Genomic DNA, 14,592 nt, shown 5'->3' on the forward strand with positions numbered 1-14,592 from the left:
TCCTTTTTCCAGGTTTACTTCGAGCGTTTCCTTTCCCTCCTTTGGGATAAATAACGCACGGTGGCGACTCTCCTGTCTTTCTTCGTCGGTTGTTTTTTTCGCATTCCATTTTTCAGGTTGTGACATATACCACACATCAAATGGATTTACAAATCAACATTCGGAAAAATGTCACTTATCTCAACTCAATAATTGTGGCCGAAGCATTGTTTTGCATCACCTTAAATTGAGTTGCTTTGAGGCCAAATCGAAGCAACTCAGTTCATGTACCTCAAATTTCAACTCCATGTATCTCTCAATATACTTGGAGTTAGGATGAATTGAGGTCAGATTCATGCTCAGTGCCATTTTTAATTTGAAATCATGTCCTTCTTTTTAATTTTGGTGATGGTTATGACTAAACCAGTCCGACCAGGGTCGCCGGAGAAGATGACCGGCCTTTGGACGCCGGTGGTGAGCTGGATGGTTCTGAGCCACAGGATCCTTTTGAAATGAAATAATCATGTGCGTTGGTTTGAATTACCAAGGTTATGGCGCGCTGACTAGAGTCCATCGTGGAGAGCGCGTTTGTGACCACTTGATCTGCCACCTCAATTAATGAGGGAGATCAAGTGGTCCACGTTTTTTCTGATATTTTAATTTTCATTTTAATTGAATTATTTTCATTAATTCATATTAAATTAAATATTGATCCAAAAAATTATGAGAGTTTCACCAAAAAATTTCAAATATTTTACTCTTTCATATTCTGAATTAAAATTATTTTTTGGATCATTATTAATATTTTTCATGATTTAATTGATTTTGCATTTGTTTTTAATGGTTTAAAAATACTTTTAAATGTCCAAAAATTATGAAATTTTTTCTCCAAGGTCCTTTGACCTTGTTTGACCTATGATAAATCTCATGGCCATTTCTTTGGTGTTTTGATGAGGTTTTAGGAATTGGACAAACCATATTTAATTTAAATGTCTTATTTTAGTATTTTTAATTTGATTAAATTCCAAATAATTTTGTTGACCAATTGTGATGACTTGTTGGTGTTTGACTATTGTTGTTGGGCCTTGGTCAAGGTTGATTTGACTTTGTCAAATTAATATCATTGGATTTAAGGGATTGATGGAATGTACATTCCATCTCCCAAAATGAATGGATGATATTAATTTGGTAAAAGTCCTCCTTTGACCAATTTGTGTTTTGATCTATTCCCCTCCCACTTCATATTATTCCCCTTCTTCGTTCATTCATTTGATTTGGCCTATGATGTCTCAAGATCCTAAGGCTAGTTGATTGAAAAATTAACATAAGTATGGATGAGATTAGGCCACCTCTTTTGCATATTCTTTTTGTGTGTCGTATGTTTCATGAGCATAGTGTATTATATTATGTCTCTAACATGCATTAACACCAAAATTCTATTTCCCGGCCTCAAATAGTTGTGACTTCTACATAAGTCCAATTACGATTGTTTGACATAACGCTAAATTTGTGACACAAAAGGCATAAGCATTCTAGTTAGTGAGATTGTAAGTCTCCCCTCTTTCATGGTATTGTGTGGAAACTTGGCCTTTTTTCCTTCCTTTGGAAGATGTCTTGGTTCAAGGATACATGCTTGTGATAAGTGGGTTGAGTGTTCTCCAAAGAATGTCTTAAAATGAAAAGCAAAAGCAAAACAATACTAACTTCTAACCTATTAACTACTAACATTTAAATTCAAGCCATTTACCTTAATGCAATTTACTTTTAGCATTTTATATCATTTGCCATTATTCATATCATTCTAATTGTTTATGTTAATGCAATTTTCACTTTGTCCATTTGGACCATATTGTGTGATATATTTTGTTTGTGTATACTTTGTTGGTTTGTGTGGTCTTTGACCATTAACGTACATAATAACAACAAAAACCCTAAAAAACTTTTGTGTGGACTGTTGGCTTGATCTTGGACAAATGGACTTAGAACTTAGGCAACATTCCTATGCTAAAGGACTTGTCTAATGCCAACTTATTGAGAAACCAAGTGCCTACAATTTGAAACTTCATCTGATACATCATTCAAGATATCTTTAAGTTCATCTGCAACATGATCATTGTGAAGCTGTTATTTTGAATCTGTGACTTATGAAATTCATCTATTACATGGGCTACTTTGAGGAAGATCATGGAATGGATAAGCTTGGATGTGGCCATCTTTATTTGATGCCTTACTCTTCAAGATAATATAATTGTGCATTTGTGTGTTGCTTGATTCTAAAAGTCCAAGGGAATTCTGGGTTTCTATTGACATTTTGTCTATTGGATTGCTACCCATTTGGTCAGATCTTTTCAACTCTTAACTTTTAATTGTGTACATATGGTAGTCTCTTCATCTTCTCCCCATTTCTTTAATTTCAAAATCTCTCCCTCCCTTTTCAAAATCTTCTTTGATTGAACTTATTTTGTTCCAAACTTTGACCACTTTTGCAAAAAATATAGAAACTTTGGCCTTATGCCATTGCATTTTCAAACTTATTTTCTTAAATCAAACTTGTGAATAAACTTAATTATACTTGACTTAAACTTTCAAAAAGCCAAAAAGAACTAACTCACTCAAACCATTTTTAGGCCTTTGTGCCTTTCAAACTTAATTTTTGTTAAAAGCAATGCATCCACTTTGAAATTTGTATCACGAACTACGAGATTTTGATCCCTCATTTTAATGTTGGTACGTAGGCACAAGACCGAAGGTCTTGTCAAACAAAAATATAATTAATGAATTATTTTCTCATCCCCGCATTCTATTTGTTTGTAAACATCACTTTATACCAAGTACATATGCACACAAAAAGGGCTCCCTAGGAGTACCTAGGACACTTTGGGTGCTAACACCTTCCCTCTGTGTAACCGACCCCCTTACCTGTAATCTCTGACATTTTATTAGTTTTGATTTGAAAACTTCTTACTTTTTGGGTTTTGTTTGTGCTTTTTCCTTTTCCCTTGGAAACAATAAAAGCGCGGTGGCGACTCTTGTTATTTGATCTCTAGCTTATCTATAGCTTGATGATCATAATTTTACCGCTACAGTTGCCCTATTTATAGATGAGATGGTGCTGCAGCATGTGAATAGCTATGCATCATGGGAAGCATGAGATAGGGCGCATGCATGTGAGGATAGGTGTAGGTGCCTAAGGCTAGGGCGCATGCAAATAACAGATCAATGTATTCACCATCAGTACCCATACAGATCAGTACAAACACTAAACTTACATTTAAAAAAAATATCTTCCTCATCACATTACATGATCAGTGCCCATACCGAAGGTGAAATATTTGAGCGATGTCTTTTCCAGTTGTGAGCTTCTTACCGGAAGAGGATTGATTCTTGTGAGATTGGATCCATGGGTCCAATTCACAAATGCATGCTCACAAACCCAACGCAAGACCATCACAAACTTATCTCTCAGTTTATATGCGATAAAATTTTGTTTGTCATTAGCGACAATCCATTGTTAAAGGTGAGTACAATATTCTCGCATATTGTAACACAATACAACTATACTCCATCATACAAGAAGGCTTGGATAGCTAGGACAAAGGCAATTGAAAAAGTGTATGGCAATTGGGAGGAGTCTTACAAACAACTTCTAAAATACTTGGTGACTCTTAAACAGTATGCTCCATGGACTATTGTCAAGTTGGAAACGTTGTCGGCGTATACCGCAGACGAGACTTGTGCTATTGGAAATGGAATATTCCACTGTCTCTTCTGGGCGTATCAACCATGCATCAAAGGTTTTGCTTTCTGTAAACCTATTATAAAAATTGATGGTACATGATTGTACAGGAAATATAAAGGAATACTACTAATGGCAGTGGCACAAGATGGCAACGAGATTTTTCCAATCACCTTTGCCCTAGTTGAAGGGGAGACTGCTGAAGGATGGAGTTTTTTTCTAAAAAACATCTGATTGCACGTTGCCCCTCAACCTAACTTATCTTTGATCTCTGACTGACACCCTTCAATAGTGAGTGGCTACAAAAATATTGATAATGGCTGGCAGGATCCTCCGTCGACGCATGTCTACTGCATTAGACATATCGCTCAAAATTTTATGGGGGAGATCAAAGACAAAACGTTACGGAAGAAAGTTGTCAACGTAGGTTATGCATTAACATAATCTTCTTTCAAACACTACCACAAAGACATCAGATTGTCAAATGCAGATGCAATACGGTGGATCGACAGTATTCCATTGGAGAAGTGGACTAGGGCATACGACAACGGTCAATGTTGGGGCCACATGACAACAAATCTTGTGGAATCAATGAACTATGTCTTCAAAGACATCTGAAACCTACCTATAACCACTTTAGTGCAAGCAACATATTTCAGGCTAGGGGCGCTGTTTGAGACCAGATGTTCCAAATGGAGTTCAGTGTTGCAATCTGGGCAATTGTTTAGTGATGCTTCAATGAAATTCATTAGATACAAAGTTGTCAAAGCTAACACACACGTGGTCACGGTGTTTTACCGTACTAAAGGTTAATACAGTGTTACTGAGTCCATGAATCACAATGAAGGCATGTCGATGAGACAATACATAGTGGAACTAGATAGAGGTTGGTGCGACTACGAAAAGTTCCAAGCCCTTCTCCCATGTCATTGCGACATGTTCAAAGTTTCGAAGGGATCCATCCTACTTACTATCTGACGTTTACAAAGTCATAAGTCTATCAAATGTTTACAAAATTAGCTTTTCAATTGTTGCAAAAGAGGATTACTGGTCTGAATATCACTGAGACATTCTCTGGCACAATGAAGTTATGTGAAGAAAGAAAAAGGGTCGCCCAAACAGCACCCGTATTCGAACCGAAATGGATACGGCGAATAAAATGGTTCGATTATGTAGTTCATGTCGTCAGTCGGTCACAATCGTACTAACTGTCCTAGTGTTGGAACAAGCACAACAAGATAATTTTACATGTACTTCTTTTGCTTTATATTAAAAATAATATTTATTTCATATGATAACTTTGTGAGAAAATACCATCACAAACAAATAAAACACACTCAACACATAAACAACAAAATAACAAATAAAATACCATTACTATAACTAAGTGATTACAACCATCAAAATAATTTTGAACATATTATACATCTTCATATGAACATCTTTGTCAGTCTTAATATCCACTCATTCACGCACTTCTCCATTTTAGTTGAACGTGGACTCAAGCCATTGGATTCTTCTAATCCTTTCACCATTTGCAATTTCTTCATCTAACCAACGGTTCAACGTCCGATTAAGACGTTCAAACAAATCTATATTCCAAAGTCGAATATTTATCGGAGGTGCGACTGCTGAAAAAATTAAATCGGCATTTCTCTTGTGAATGTATTCAGACATGGTTAAAGAACAAAAAATTGAAGGAGATTGAAAGAAAATGGGATTGAAGGGTAAGAAGTAGTCTGCAAAAATATGGGAGATGTGCATGTTATTTATAGATGAACCATGAAATGCATGCGTCAAAGCCCTAGGCGCCACACACACATGACAATGCATGCGCCAAATGCATGGCCGCACACACTAACCCACACATGCATGAGCCAAGAGACATGACGCCTAAGTGCAAAGCCATTGGGAACATGCGTCAGCTCCAATGACGCCTCCTCTTTAATTAATTGGATGCGCAAGTTCAACTGACGCATCAGTTAAAAAAGATGATTATTTTGATATATTTTTTAAATTTGTGATTATTTTGATATTTTATTTAAAAATATTGATTATTTTAAAAAAAATTGTATTTGGGATAACTACAATGGAGTTTTTTTTTTAATGTATTGAATAAATGATTATCTCATGAGATCAATTCTTTTGCCTAAAATATTACCCAAATAGTCATGTTCTATTTTTTCGTTTTTTGAGTTTAATAGAGTCTGAGGGTGGAATTAATAAATTTAAGCATAAAAAAGTGCAAATAACATTTGCTCTAAGAGTGTGCTTCAAACTTCATTCTCTTATGGGGTAACATTCAGTCACGTAATAGAATAAGTATTGCTAGCATTTCTAAGTCACAATTGAACCGTTTTATTGTGCAGTTCGGTAATTTATTTGATATGCAATATCGATTAAATTAGAGTAAGTTCGAATGCAATTTAGCTCTACGTCATAAATTTCTAACTTAGCCAAATCCTCTAGTTACCGTGGCTTAAATAAGGATGTCTCATAGATCTATTTTAAACACGTCAAAATCACCATCTGGTTCACTAAAGAAAGGGCCAACTTAGTCTTTCCTACATTTTTTTTAGTGTCCAAATTAAATTAATCCTAAATTTTGTATGTCATAACTAATGCCTAAGGAGCATTGTAAATTGGACCGAGAGTATTATATGGAAGTCGGGCGAGCGAGGATAATAAGGACTCATGTCTTCCATACTTTGTTTCTCTCTCTCTCTAAACAATCCCTCTCTCTCTCACTTAAATACATTATTTTATTACTCCCTCCGTTCCTTTTTAAGTGTCATTTTTTGACTTTTTACACATACCAAGGAAGCTAATCATTATTATTACTTTTCAAACAATAATTCTTTTTTTACCTATAATACCCTTAATTATTTATTACATTCACTTTACTTTTTCTCTCTCTGCAATCATTATCTAGGGATAATTTTGACAAAATTGCAATTAATACTACCTTGAACTTTGCAAGTGACAATTAAAAAGAAACAAATTTTTTGCAAGAAAGTGACACATATAAAGGAACGGAGGGAGTAATATATTGATACACATAAAGAACTAAAGGTACAGAAGTCATGAAAGTTGTAAGGTAGCTAATCCTTTCCCGTGGGACGATATTACCCATTTTTATAAAACATGACTATTCATTATTGTACAATTATATTCCAAATATTACCCAAATGAGTTCAACTTCATAAAACATAATTATTTCAAGGCAACTAAAGGCTAGAAGAGCATCCAACACATATTATGAAGGCTAGACGAGCATCAAACACATATTATGAACTTATAGATGTTGTGTCTATCGATGAGTTTCAAGATGATCATGACAACATAATTCATATTCGTGGATATCCATACGAAACCGCCTTATAGTTGTCGGAGAAAATCTATTTTGATTGAGTTTGAGTTTAAATTTGGGTTTTTTTCGTTATAAAATATGGAGACGAGTCGGATAATGAGAATACTAGTACCTACTCCGAATCCGTCCAGTTTTTTTCATTATATACATTATTATTTAATTTTGTTAATTTAAAATTTTTCATTATACCCATTATTATTTAATTTTGATAGTTTAGACTATTAAATATGTGATCAATATTTGAATATTTTAATTTGAATTTATCATTCAAAATATTTGAAATATATGTATGAAATTTTTTTAAATTGTTTTATTTTATTATTTATAATGTAATTTTATTTTATTTTTAAATATTTCTATTTAAAAAATTGATTTCACTAAATAAATGATGATGAAACGGGAACGGGAATACTGAACCCAACCCGAACTGGGGAGATAAAAACCTTTTCCGACCCGTTTCGTTGTCATGCCCTAAATATCCCATTACATAATTATAAAGATATATCAGTTTAACATTATATTAGTTTTTGTGTGTCATTATAGACATTATTGTGCCGATTGATAAACTTGAGATGTTATATTCCACTACTTTAAATATATATTAGTTTACTATTTTATGGGTGACTTGTGAGTGTGCACAAGTATCACAAGTGTGCACAAGTATCACAAGTTTAATCCATATTTAACTGTGGTTAATTAAATAAATTGTAAACTACTACTGTATTTAATTTATCAGTTTAATGACAGGTTCACTTTTATAAATACTGAATAAAAATTTAACTTCATTCTACTTTTGAATAACTTGGCCAGGCCTTTCTAGTTTAAAAATTGAGTACTACACTATCCACTAATGCATGAGGCACACCGCTACAGCAAACAAAAGAAACAAATTGAAGTAAGTCTTGGTAACCTAAACAATCAAGCAACTCAAAAACAGCAAGACTCTGCGATGGAAAGGCCAAAGACAATTAAGAATCCTTCTCCTAAAATCACAGTAACTCATAACATCAGAACCTATTTGAACCACCAATTTAGTTGCTGTCTGAATGAGGCTTCCGCGCCAAAAAGAAGTACATTGGTGTGAAAATCTCTCTCCTGCAAAGGTAACAAAAAGCGTCTCGTGTTAGTGAACACGCGGCTCAGAAAATTTTAGTATTTAGATAATGATTTTAGGTAATTTATAAAATTTAAAGATGATGCAAGGTCAGAGTAAACCAAGTTTAGTTCATGAGAAACTTACTTTCCACCTTCAACTAGACCGTCTGCAGCCTTCTCTAGGAAATCCTGAACCCTTTGACTCCCCTTTGGAGCAAGTCTAACAAACTCCAGAGCCTTGACCTACAAATGTATATTCATAACCCGTTTAATATAATAAAGAAACGAATTCGAAAATTCTCAACAATGTGCTTCCAAAATACAAAAACAGGACTACTGACAATACAGTCTAACACCCAATTTCCTACACTTTTTACTCTTGGTTGAATTTCACTTAGATCTCAGTCTCACTACTCTAGAGAAAGTCCTAGAGCAAGAGTGTTGAAAAATGTGTTGGAAACAATTCTTGAAAGGGAAATAACTATAACTCATCGTACTAGAAACATACATTAAAAGTGAAATATATGAGATTAATTTATATGCATTAACGGTGTAAATTTTTTTTACACATGCATTCAATCACATTACACCATTGTGCCTTTCTCAGGTTAGTTTCTAAAATATCTCATGAAATATCTACATGGCATAATTTAATTGGATGCATGGGTAAAAAAGTTTTGAACTGTAGGTGCATATAAATTAAATTCAAAATAAATGTTCCAAAGCAAATACCAAATTTTTGGTGAAAAGTCGTCCAACAGTTGTGAGACGGAAGCTGCTAAGTGAGAAGTAACTCTTGTCTAGAGGCAAGTACCAAGGAACTGGAGAGTCCGATGCTAGATCTTTCTCCCATACGACCTTCACATACAATAAAAAAAGAGAATCTCATTTAGTCAATTAGGTCCATCTCTTATATAATACTCACTCGAGTATCGTATACCAACAAAAGAGTACTTATATTTAGTGGTCTCAACATGAGAAAATTTAACTACTTTTACTCCATTTAATGTCATTCTTAAAATACCCCTTAACAAAATTTAATAATGTTACTTTTGAGATCACTCAAAAGTTTGAGATCAAGAAAATTAGTTTCAAAACGTGTGAAGTTTATATCACTTTACTAAATTTCAAAACGTGTGAAGTTTATTATTTTTGCTTATAATCAAGATCAAAGAAAGTACTAGTGAAAGGTGATATAACTCATAAGAAACTGATGTTCACCTCAAAACCAGCTTGCGTAAGAGCTTCAAGACACTTTGTGGTCAATCTAATGTCAGGAAGCCCATCACCAATCTCAATTTCTGCCTGTAGTAAGGAATTTTGTCTTTTTGAGTATAAATAAAACATAATCAACAGATATGCTGAAAGTTCTTTCTATAAATTAATATCATACCTTGATTTTTTGGTGTTCTTGGTTATTGGAATCAAAAGAATCAGTCATGCACCATTCATATGCAGCAAAACATTGGCCAGGCTTTAACACTCTATAAATCTCTTTGTAGCATCCATACTATGCATAATACAAAAAACTCAGTGTCAAACAATACAAATTATAGACATCATTTTGTAGATTCCCTATTAAATGTTTTGTTCATGTCAAGTTTTTAAACCATGGGTGCATTTGCACCGCAATCTTTAATATTGCTATCAAATACAACTAGATAATTACAGTCGCAAAGACACCAAAATAATTGGACGCATTGAAGGTTGGTCCAAAATAATTCACAACTTATGAATGGATGTGCAGATAGAATTCTATACTATAGTATGGAAAAAAGAAGCAAGGATGTGAAACTAAATAGAGTGAGAAATGATGTCACATACAGCATCTGGTGCATGGCAGGTGGCTTCTATAGCATACACTGCATCGAAACTGTTGTCTTCGAATGGCATCTTCATGAAGTCGGCCTGCACATTTGATAACCACATGAATGATTATCATTTAGTTGAAGCGATGAGATTTGTTTATGTTTAATTTGAAATAGTTTTTTAGTCAAAAGCTCTCTCATGAGCATTTCAATTATAAGCTTTTCTCTGGAAAAAAATAAGCACATTCAAACACAGTAAATAAAATATCCGGCGTAACATTTATAACTGGAGTAGGAAAACATCTATAAAAAATATTGGATGTTCCATCCCTATAAACAAATCAATGATCAACAAAAGATCAACCTTGACGAATTTGCAAGTCTTGTCCACTCCAGTTTTGCGATTGAGTTCCTAATGATCAGCGAAAAGTGGCCAGTGAGATCAAAGTATTTTAGAAATTTTATAGTTAAGAACTATAACATTTTAATATAATATGGAAAATAAATGAATAATCTCTTTGACAAAAAGGCTAGAAAGAACTTCCCAAATAATTACTAACTGGAAATTATGCATCATGGACTCTATGTATTAAATTTATGCTAGAGAACTGTAAGAAGCACATTATTTTCATGCTTAAACAATGCATCAAGGCTATGTGATAAAAATGAAACAACATTAGAAACAGTGACAGTGCTGGCACCAATAAGGAAAGGCTAAAATAGTTGCCTCCATGCTTACAATTGAAACCTTAAAATTATTGTGTCAATGCATTAAATCCCATAAGACGTACCTTTCCCCTGGTGATCTGGTATTCGTTGTTATTCAACCCTGTAACAGACGCCGAGCTGCAGAAACACCCTTATGATTTTCATTTAGGTAAAGGTAAAACCGGGAAGGGCATATGACGAAGAAGCGTGGAAGATGGTTCCAAATACCCATTAGTCAAAGAATCACAGTCCAAGTTGGTGAATCAAGTCTAAAATGCAAAAACGGAACGTGAATCGTCCTGTCTTTATAGTTGACAGGACAATCAAGTTTGAGTGTTTAAATACATTACTATTGTCAACTGCAGATTGCAGAAAATAATGGTTTGTTCAAATTCTGCTACACTGTAGTGTAATAGCTGCCATTTGACAACACTTTTGTATTAAATAGTGTATCGCTGAACAATAGTGATTTGTTCAAACTCCGCTAAGCTATAGCATTGTAGCACCTCTATTTGACTACACTGGAATGCAGAGAATCTGAATCTATAAAAGATGGATGTCCAATTTACCTGAATCGAGAAATTTCTCTTAACGGTCCCCCAATACCACACCCAACATCCAAAACCTAAAACAAATGAAGTAAAAACTCATGAAGTATTAAGAAAGAACATAATATAAACAATATATATAGGCCTTTTTTATTTTGCTTTATTGAATATGAAAATTTGAAAACCTTCTGTCCGGGCTTAAGACCAAGTTGTAAAGCAAGGAAGTGTTCATGTCGCTTGATGCTCTCTTTAAGAGATTCCCCTACCCATCTACATGGGAAGAAAGTTATCAGCATGATCGAATAAACAACAAATTCTTCAATTTTTAAGTGCAAAAATGAAGCAGAGTGGCACCTTTGTGCAAAATGGAAAGATTCTCCCCAGCCGAACTCATAAAAGCTGGTCACAAGATCATAGTATTTATTAACCTGAAAATATATGCAGATCTTATTATATTCCCTTTGCAGATGATCAAACTGAATATAATAAAGACTTAAATATGATATTCTCATCTAAACAAAATCATGTTATACAATATTATAAAAAGGAAGATAGATATGAAGTGTATATATACTCTTAATGATTAAAGCTGCAGTCAATAGATCTCAGTTGTTAAATGAAGATCACTTTGTTCATGCTATGAAAATAATATTTTAAATTTGGTTCTGAAATCATAATATAAATTGTCTGATCTTCATCTAATGACCAAGATATGTTAACTGATGCAACTAGCTGATTTTTCGACAGTACCAAATCCAAATCTGACAAGGTTAGTGCTACACACACTATCATGTTTTTAATAATAGTGCTACACACATTATCAGTAGTTTAAAGAAAAAATAATAAAAACTAAGATTTTGGTTGCTAAATATTGATATCTCTCACCATATCACTATAATTAGCTTTCCTGTCTTCCTCTTGACCTCCATAGTGTACATGATACTTCTCATACCTGAACCAAATATTCAAAACATTTTATCAGGCTCTTCAAAAATAAATTAAAAATCATCATTTAACAAATTTTTAACCTCATGCAACATCTTGAAAATTTTGAAATTACAGACACTGTTCAGATTAACTTAGGTAAAACTCCCAGTTAATTCAACTTTTGACCTCACACATTCATGTAATTGTATAATATCATTCTATCTATCTTAATGGGATAATTCACATTACAACTAGACAAAATAAGTTCAAATTAAGCAAATCTGAATGTGGACCCATCCGATTAAGATTGAACGGTTTATATCCAAACCGCGTGAATGCCTAAGTTTATAAATCTCATCTCCAGCAAAGTCTAGGTTGTCATTTACAACTGTCACTCAGGAAGGAATATACTGTTAAGTAAGGTATCAGAAGCAAAATCCAAAAATGGGACTAGTTCGTTAGTTTCAATAATGCATGAATTGACCAATATGACACATTCTCAATCAGAATCTTTCCATGCCTGTTGACAGAGACTTGAAGTGCAATAATATTTTTAAATAAAATTATCATTTTCATATATAAAATAATAACAACTTGGTTCCACTGATATAATTTTAAATATAGTAAAAATTAATCCCCATAGTCCATAGTAATCCACATTTCTCCATCAAAATTTACAGCATAGTTATCAGATCCAAATCCAAAACCAGAGGATTCAGTTCACTTTTCCATCAACTTTTACAAAAAAGTTATCAGCACTTTTATATATTAACAAATTCATGGAGCATAGATTTGGTTTTGTCGTGAAAAAAATTAATTTCGAGTGAATTGATTCTGTAAAATTGATTTTGGTTAAAAGTGAGTTGAATGTAAAGTGATTTATGTCTGGATAACTTTCTCTAAAATGGAGTGTATGTTTTGTTTCATGTATGAAGCCAAGAATTGATTATGGATGTGTATAATTACGGATGTGTATAATTGATTCCGACGTGTTTGGTTGGTCTCGAGTATAATTGATTTTGCTTTTCAGAATTGATTTTACTTGAAGTTATAATTTGTAGCTTTTGAGTTTAAACGTGATTTTTATACTGAAATCTACTGTTCAACTCACTTCTGCAAGTATTTACCCAAACATAAATCATTTTACCTTCATCTTACTTTTAATCAGAATCAATCCGCAAAATCAAACACACGCTGAGTTGAACAGAAAATTTCAATATAAAAATCTCATTTAAACTCAAAAGCTACAAATTCTAGCTTCGAGTAAAATCAATTTTATTTTTGAAGAAACAAACACTTGAAAGTCATTCCAAATCAATTCTACAGCTCTAGAATTGTTTTATACTCTTCCAAAGAGCTAAAACCAATTTATTTTTTTGCTTTTTTTAAAGAATATACACATATGATTCCCAAATCCCAATACATTTATACCAGATCTCAGCACCACATGATTCTTCAATATTTTCTAAACGAAGTTAGCATTTTCATAACAAAAAATGCAAACATTTTTCACTATTAAATAACAAAAACACATCATAGAACCAAAACTAAAAATTCCAGTCTAACAACTAATTTACGTTAACACGTTAAACAGAACCTAATTGAAGCTGAGAAATTTGAATACTCACATCAACCTTATTTGAATCAGTATAATATAACAGAGAGCGAAAATCAAAATGCGAGCGTAATAAAAAAGAATGAGAGAGAGAAACGAACTTATCGACGGCGGAAAGAACTTCGTCCTTTTGAATCTTTCCACCGAGATTCGACGCCAAATCCATTTGTTGAAAGCGCTTTTATCGCAGAACTGAAAAACGACCTCGTTTCGATCTATAAATCACACAGAAAGTTTGTTACGTTATATATAACAGAAAAGGTGGAGAAGAAAGTGATATACTAGTTGAGAATATCGAAATAAAACAAAGTGTGACGAGGACTCACGTGAAAAACAAAGACGAGTGCGTGAGAGAGAGAGAGAGAGAGAGAGAGAGAGTTTTGAAGGGTTTTAAAAGTTGAAGGGAGAGGCAAAAGAAAAAGCGAAGGGGACAAAGATATGGAGTGTCATGTGAATGTGATGGGAAGGAAAGTGCGAGGCCATGTTGAGTTGAGTTGAGTTGGCATTGGAAAATTAGTTTTATTTTTATTGTTAATTTAATTAAGATTGTAAATTCAATTGTTTTGGGAAAAGGATTCTCTGCGGTTGAGGAATTCTGAAATCAAGAATTGACTGGTTTTGGGTTGTAGATTATTTTAATTTGAATCCAAGGATAATGAATACATTTAAGATTTAGTGGATGGATGGTTGAAGTTCTCGAATTCATATATCATTATTAGTATTACTTGACCGAAAAGAATCTATTTACATTGTTTTGACACTAGAAACAACAATCCTTTAATCTTATATAACCATATGGTACATTT

The 14,592-nt window shown here is 33.4% G+C and overlaps 1 protein-coding gene across 1 annotated transcript; it reads right to left on the reverse strand.

Annotated features, from left to right (window-relative positions):
• Window positions 1-7,847: 7,847 nt before the first annotated feature.
• Window positions 7,848-14,278, reverse strand: LOC127085609 (cycloartenol-C-24-methyltransferase). The gene is made up of 14 exons (XM_051026120.1): window positions 14,113-14,278; window positions 13,888-14,001; window positions 12,130-12,196; window positions 11,599-11,672; window positions 11,430-11,514; window positions 11,266-11,321; window positions 10,780-10,834; window positions 10,353-10,400; window positions 10,005-10,088; window positions 9,574-9,690; window positions 9,402-9,485; window positions 8,913-9,038; window positions 8,326-8,423; window positions 7,848-8,180 (listed from the first exon to the last, which is right to left on the reverse strand). Exons 2-14 carry the CDS (start codon window positions 13,950-13,952, stop codon window positions 8,117-8,119), a joined length of 1,023 nt encoding a protein of 340 aa, XP_050882077.1. The 5' UTR covers window positions 13,953-14,001; window positions 14,113-14,278; the 3' UTR covers window positions 7,848-8,116.
• Between the last annotated feature and the right edge of the window lie 314 nt (window positions 14,279-14,592).

Source organism: Lathyrus oleraceus, chromosome 5 (genome assembly GCF_024323335.1).
Source record: "Lathyrus oleraceus cultivar Zhongwan6 chromosome 5, CAAS_Psat_ZW6_1.0, whole genome shotgun sequence".
NCBI lineage: Eukaryota > Viridiplantae > Streptophyta > Magnoliopsida > Fabales > Fabaceae > Lathyrus > Lathyrus oleraceus.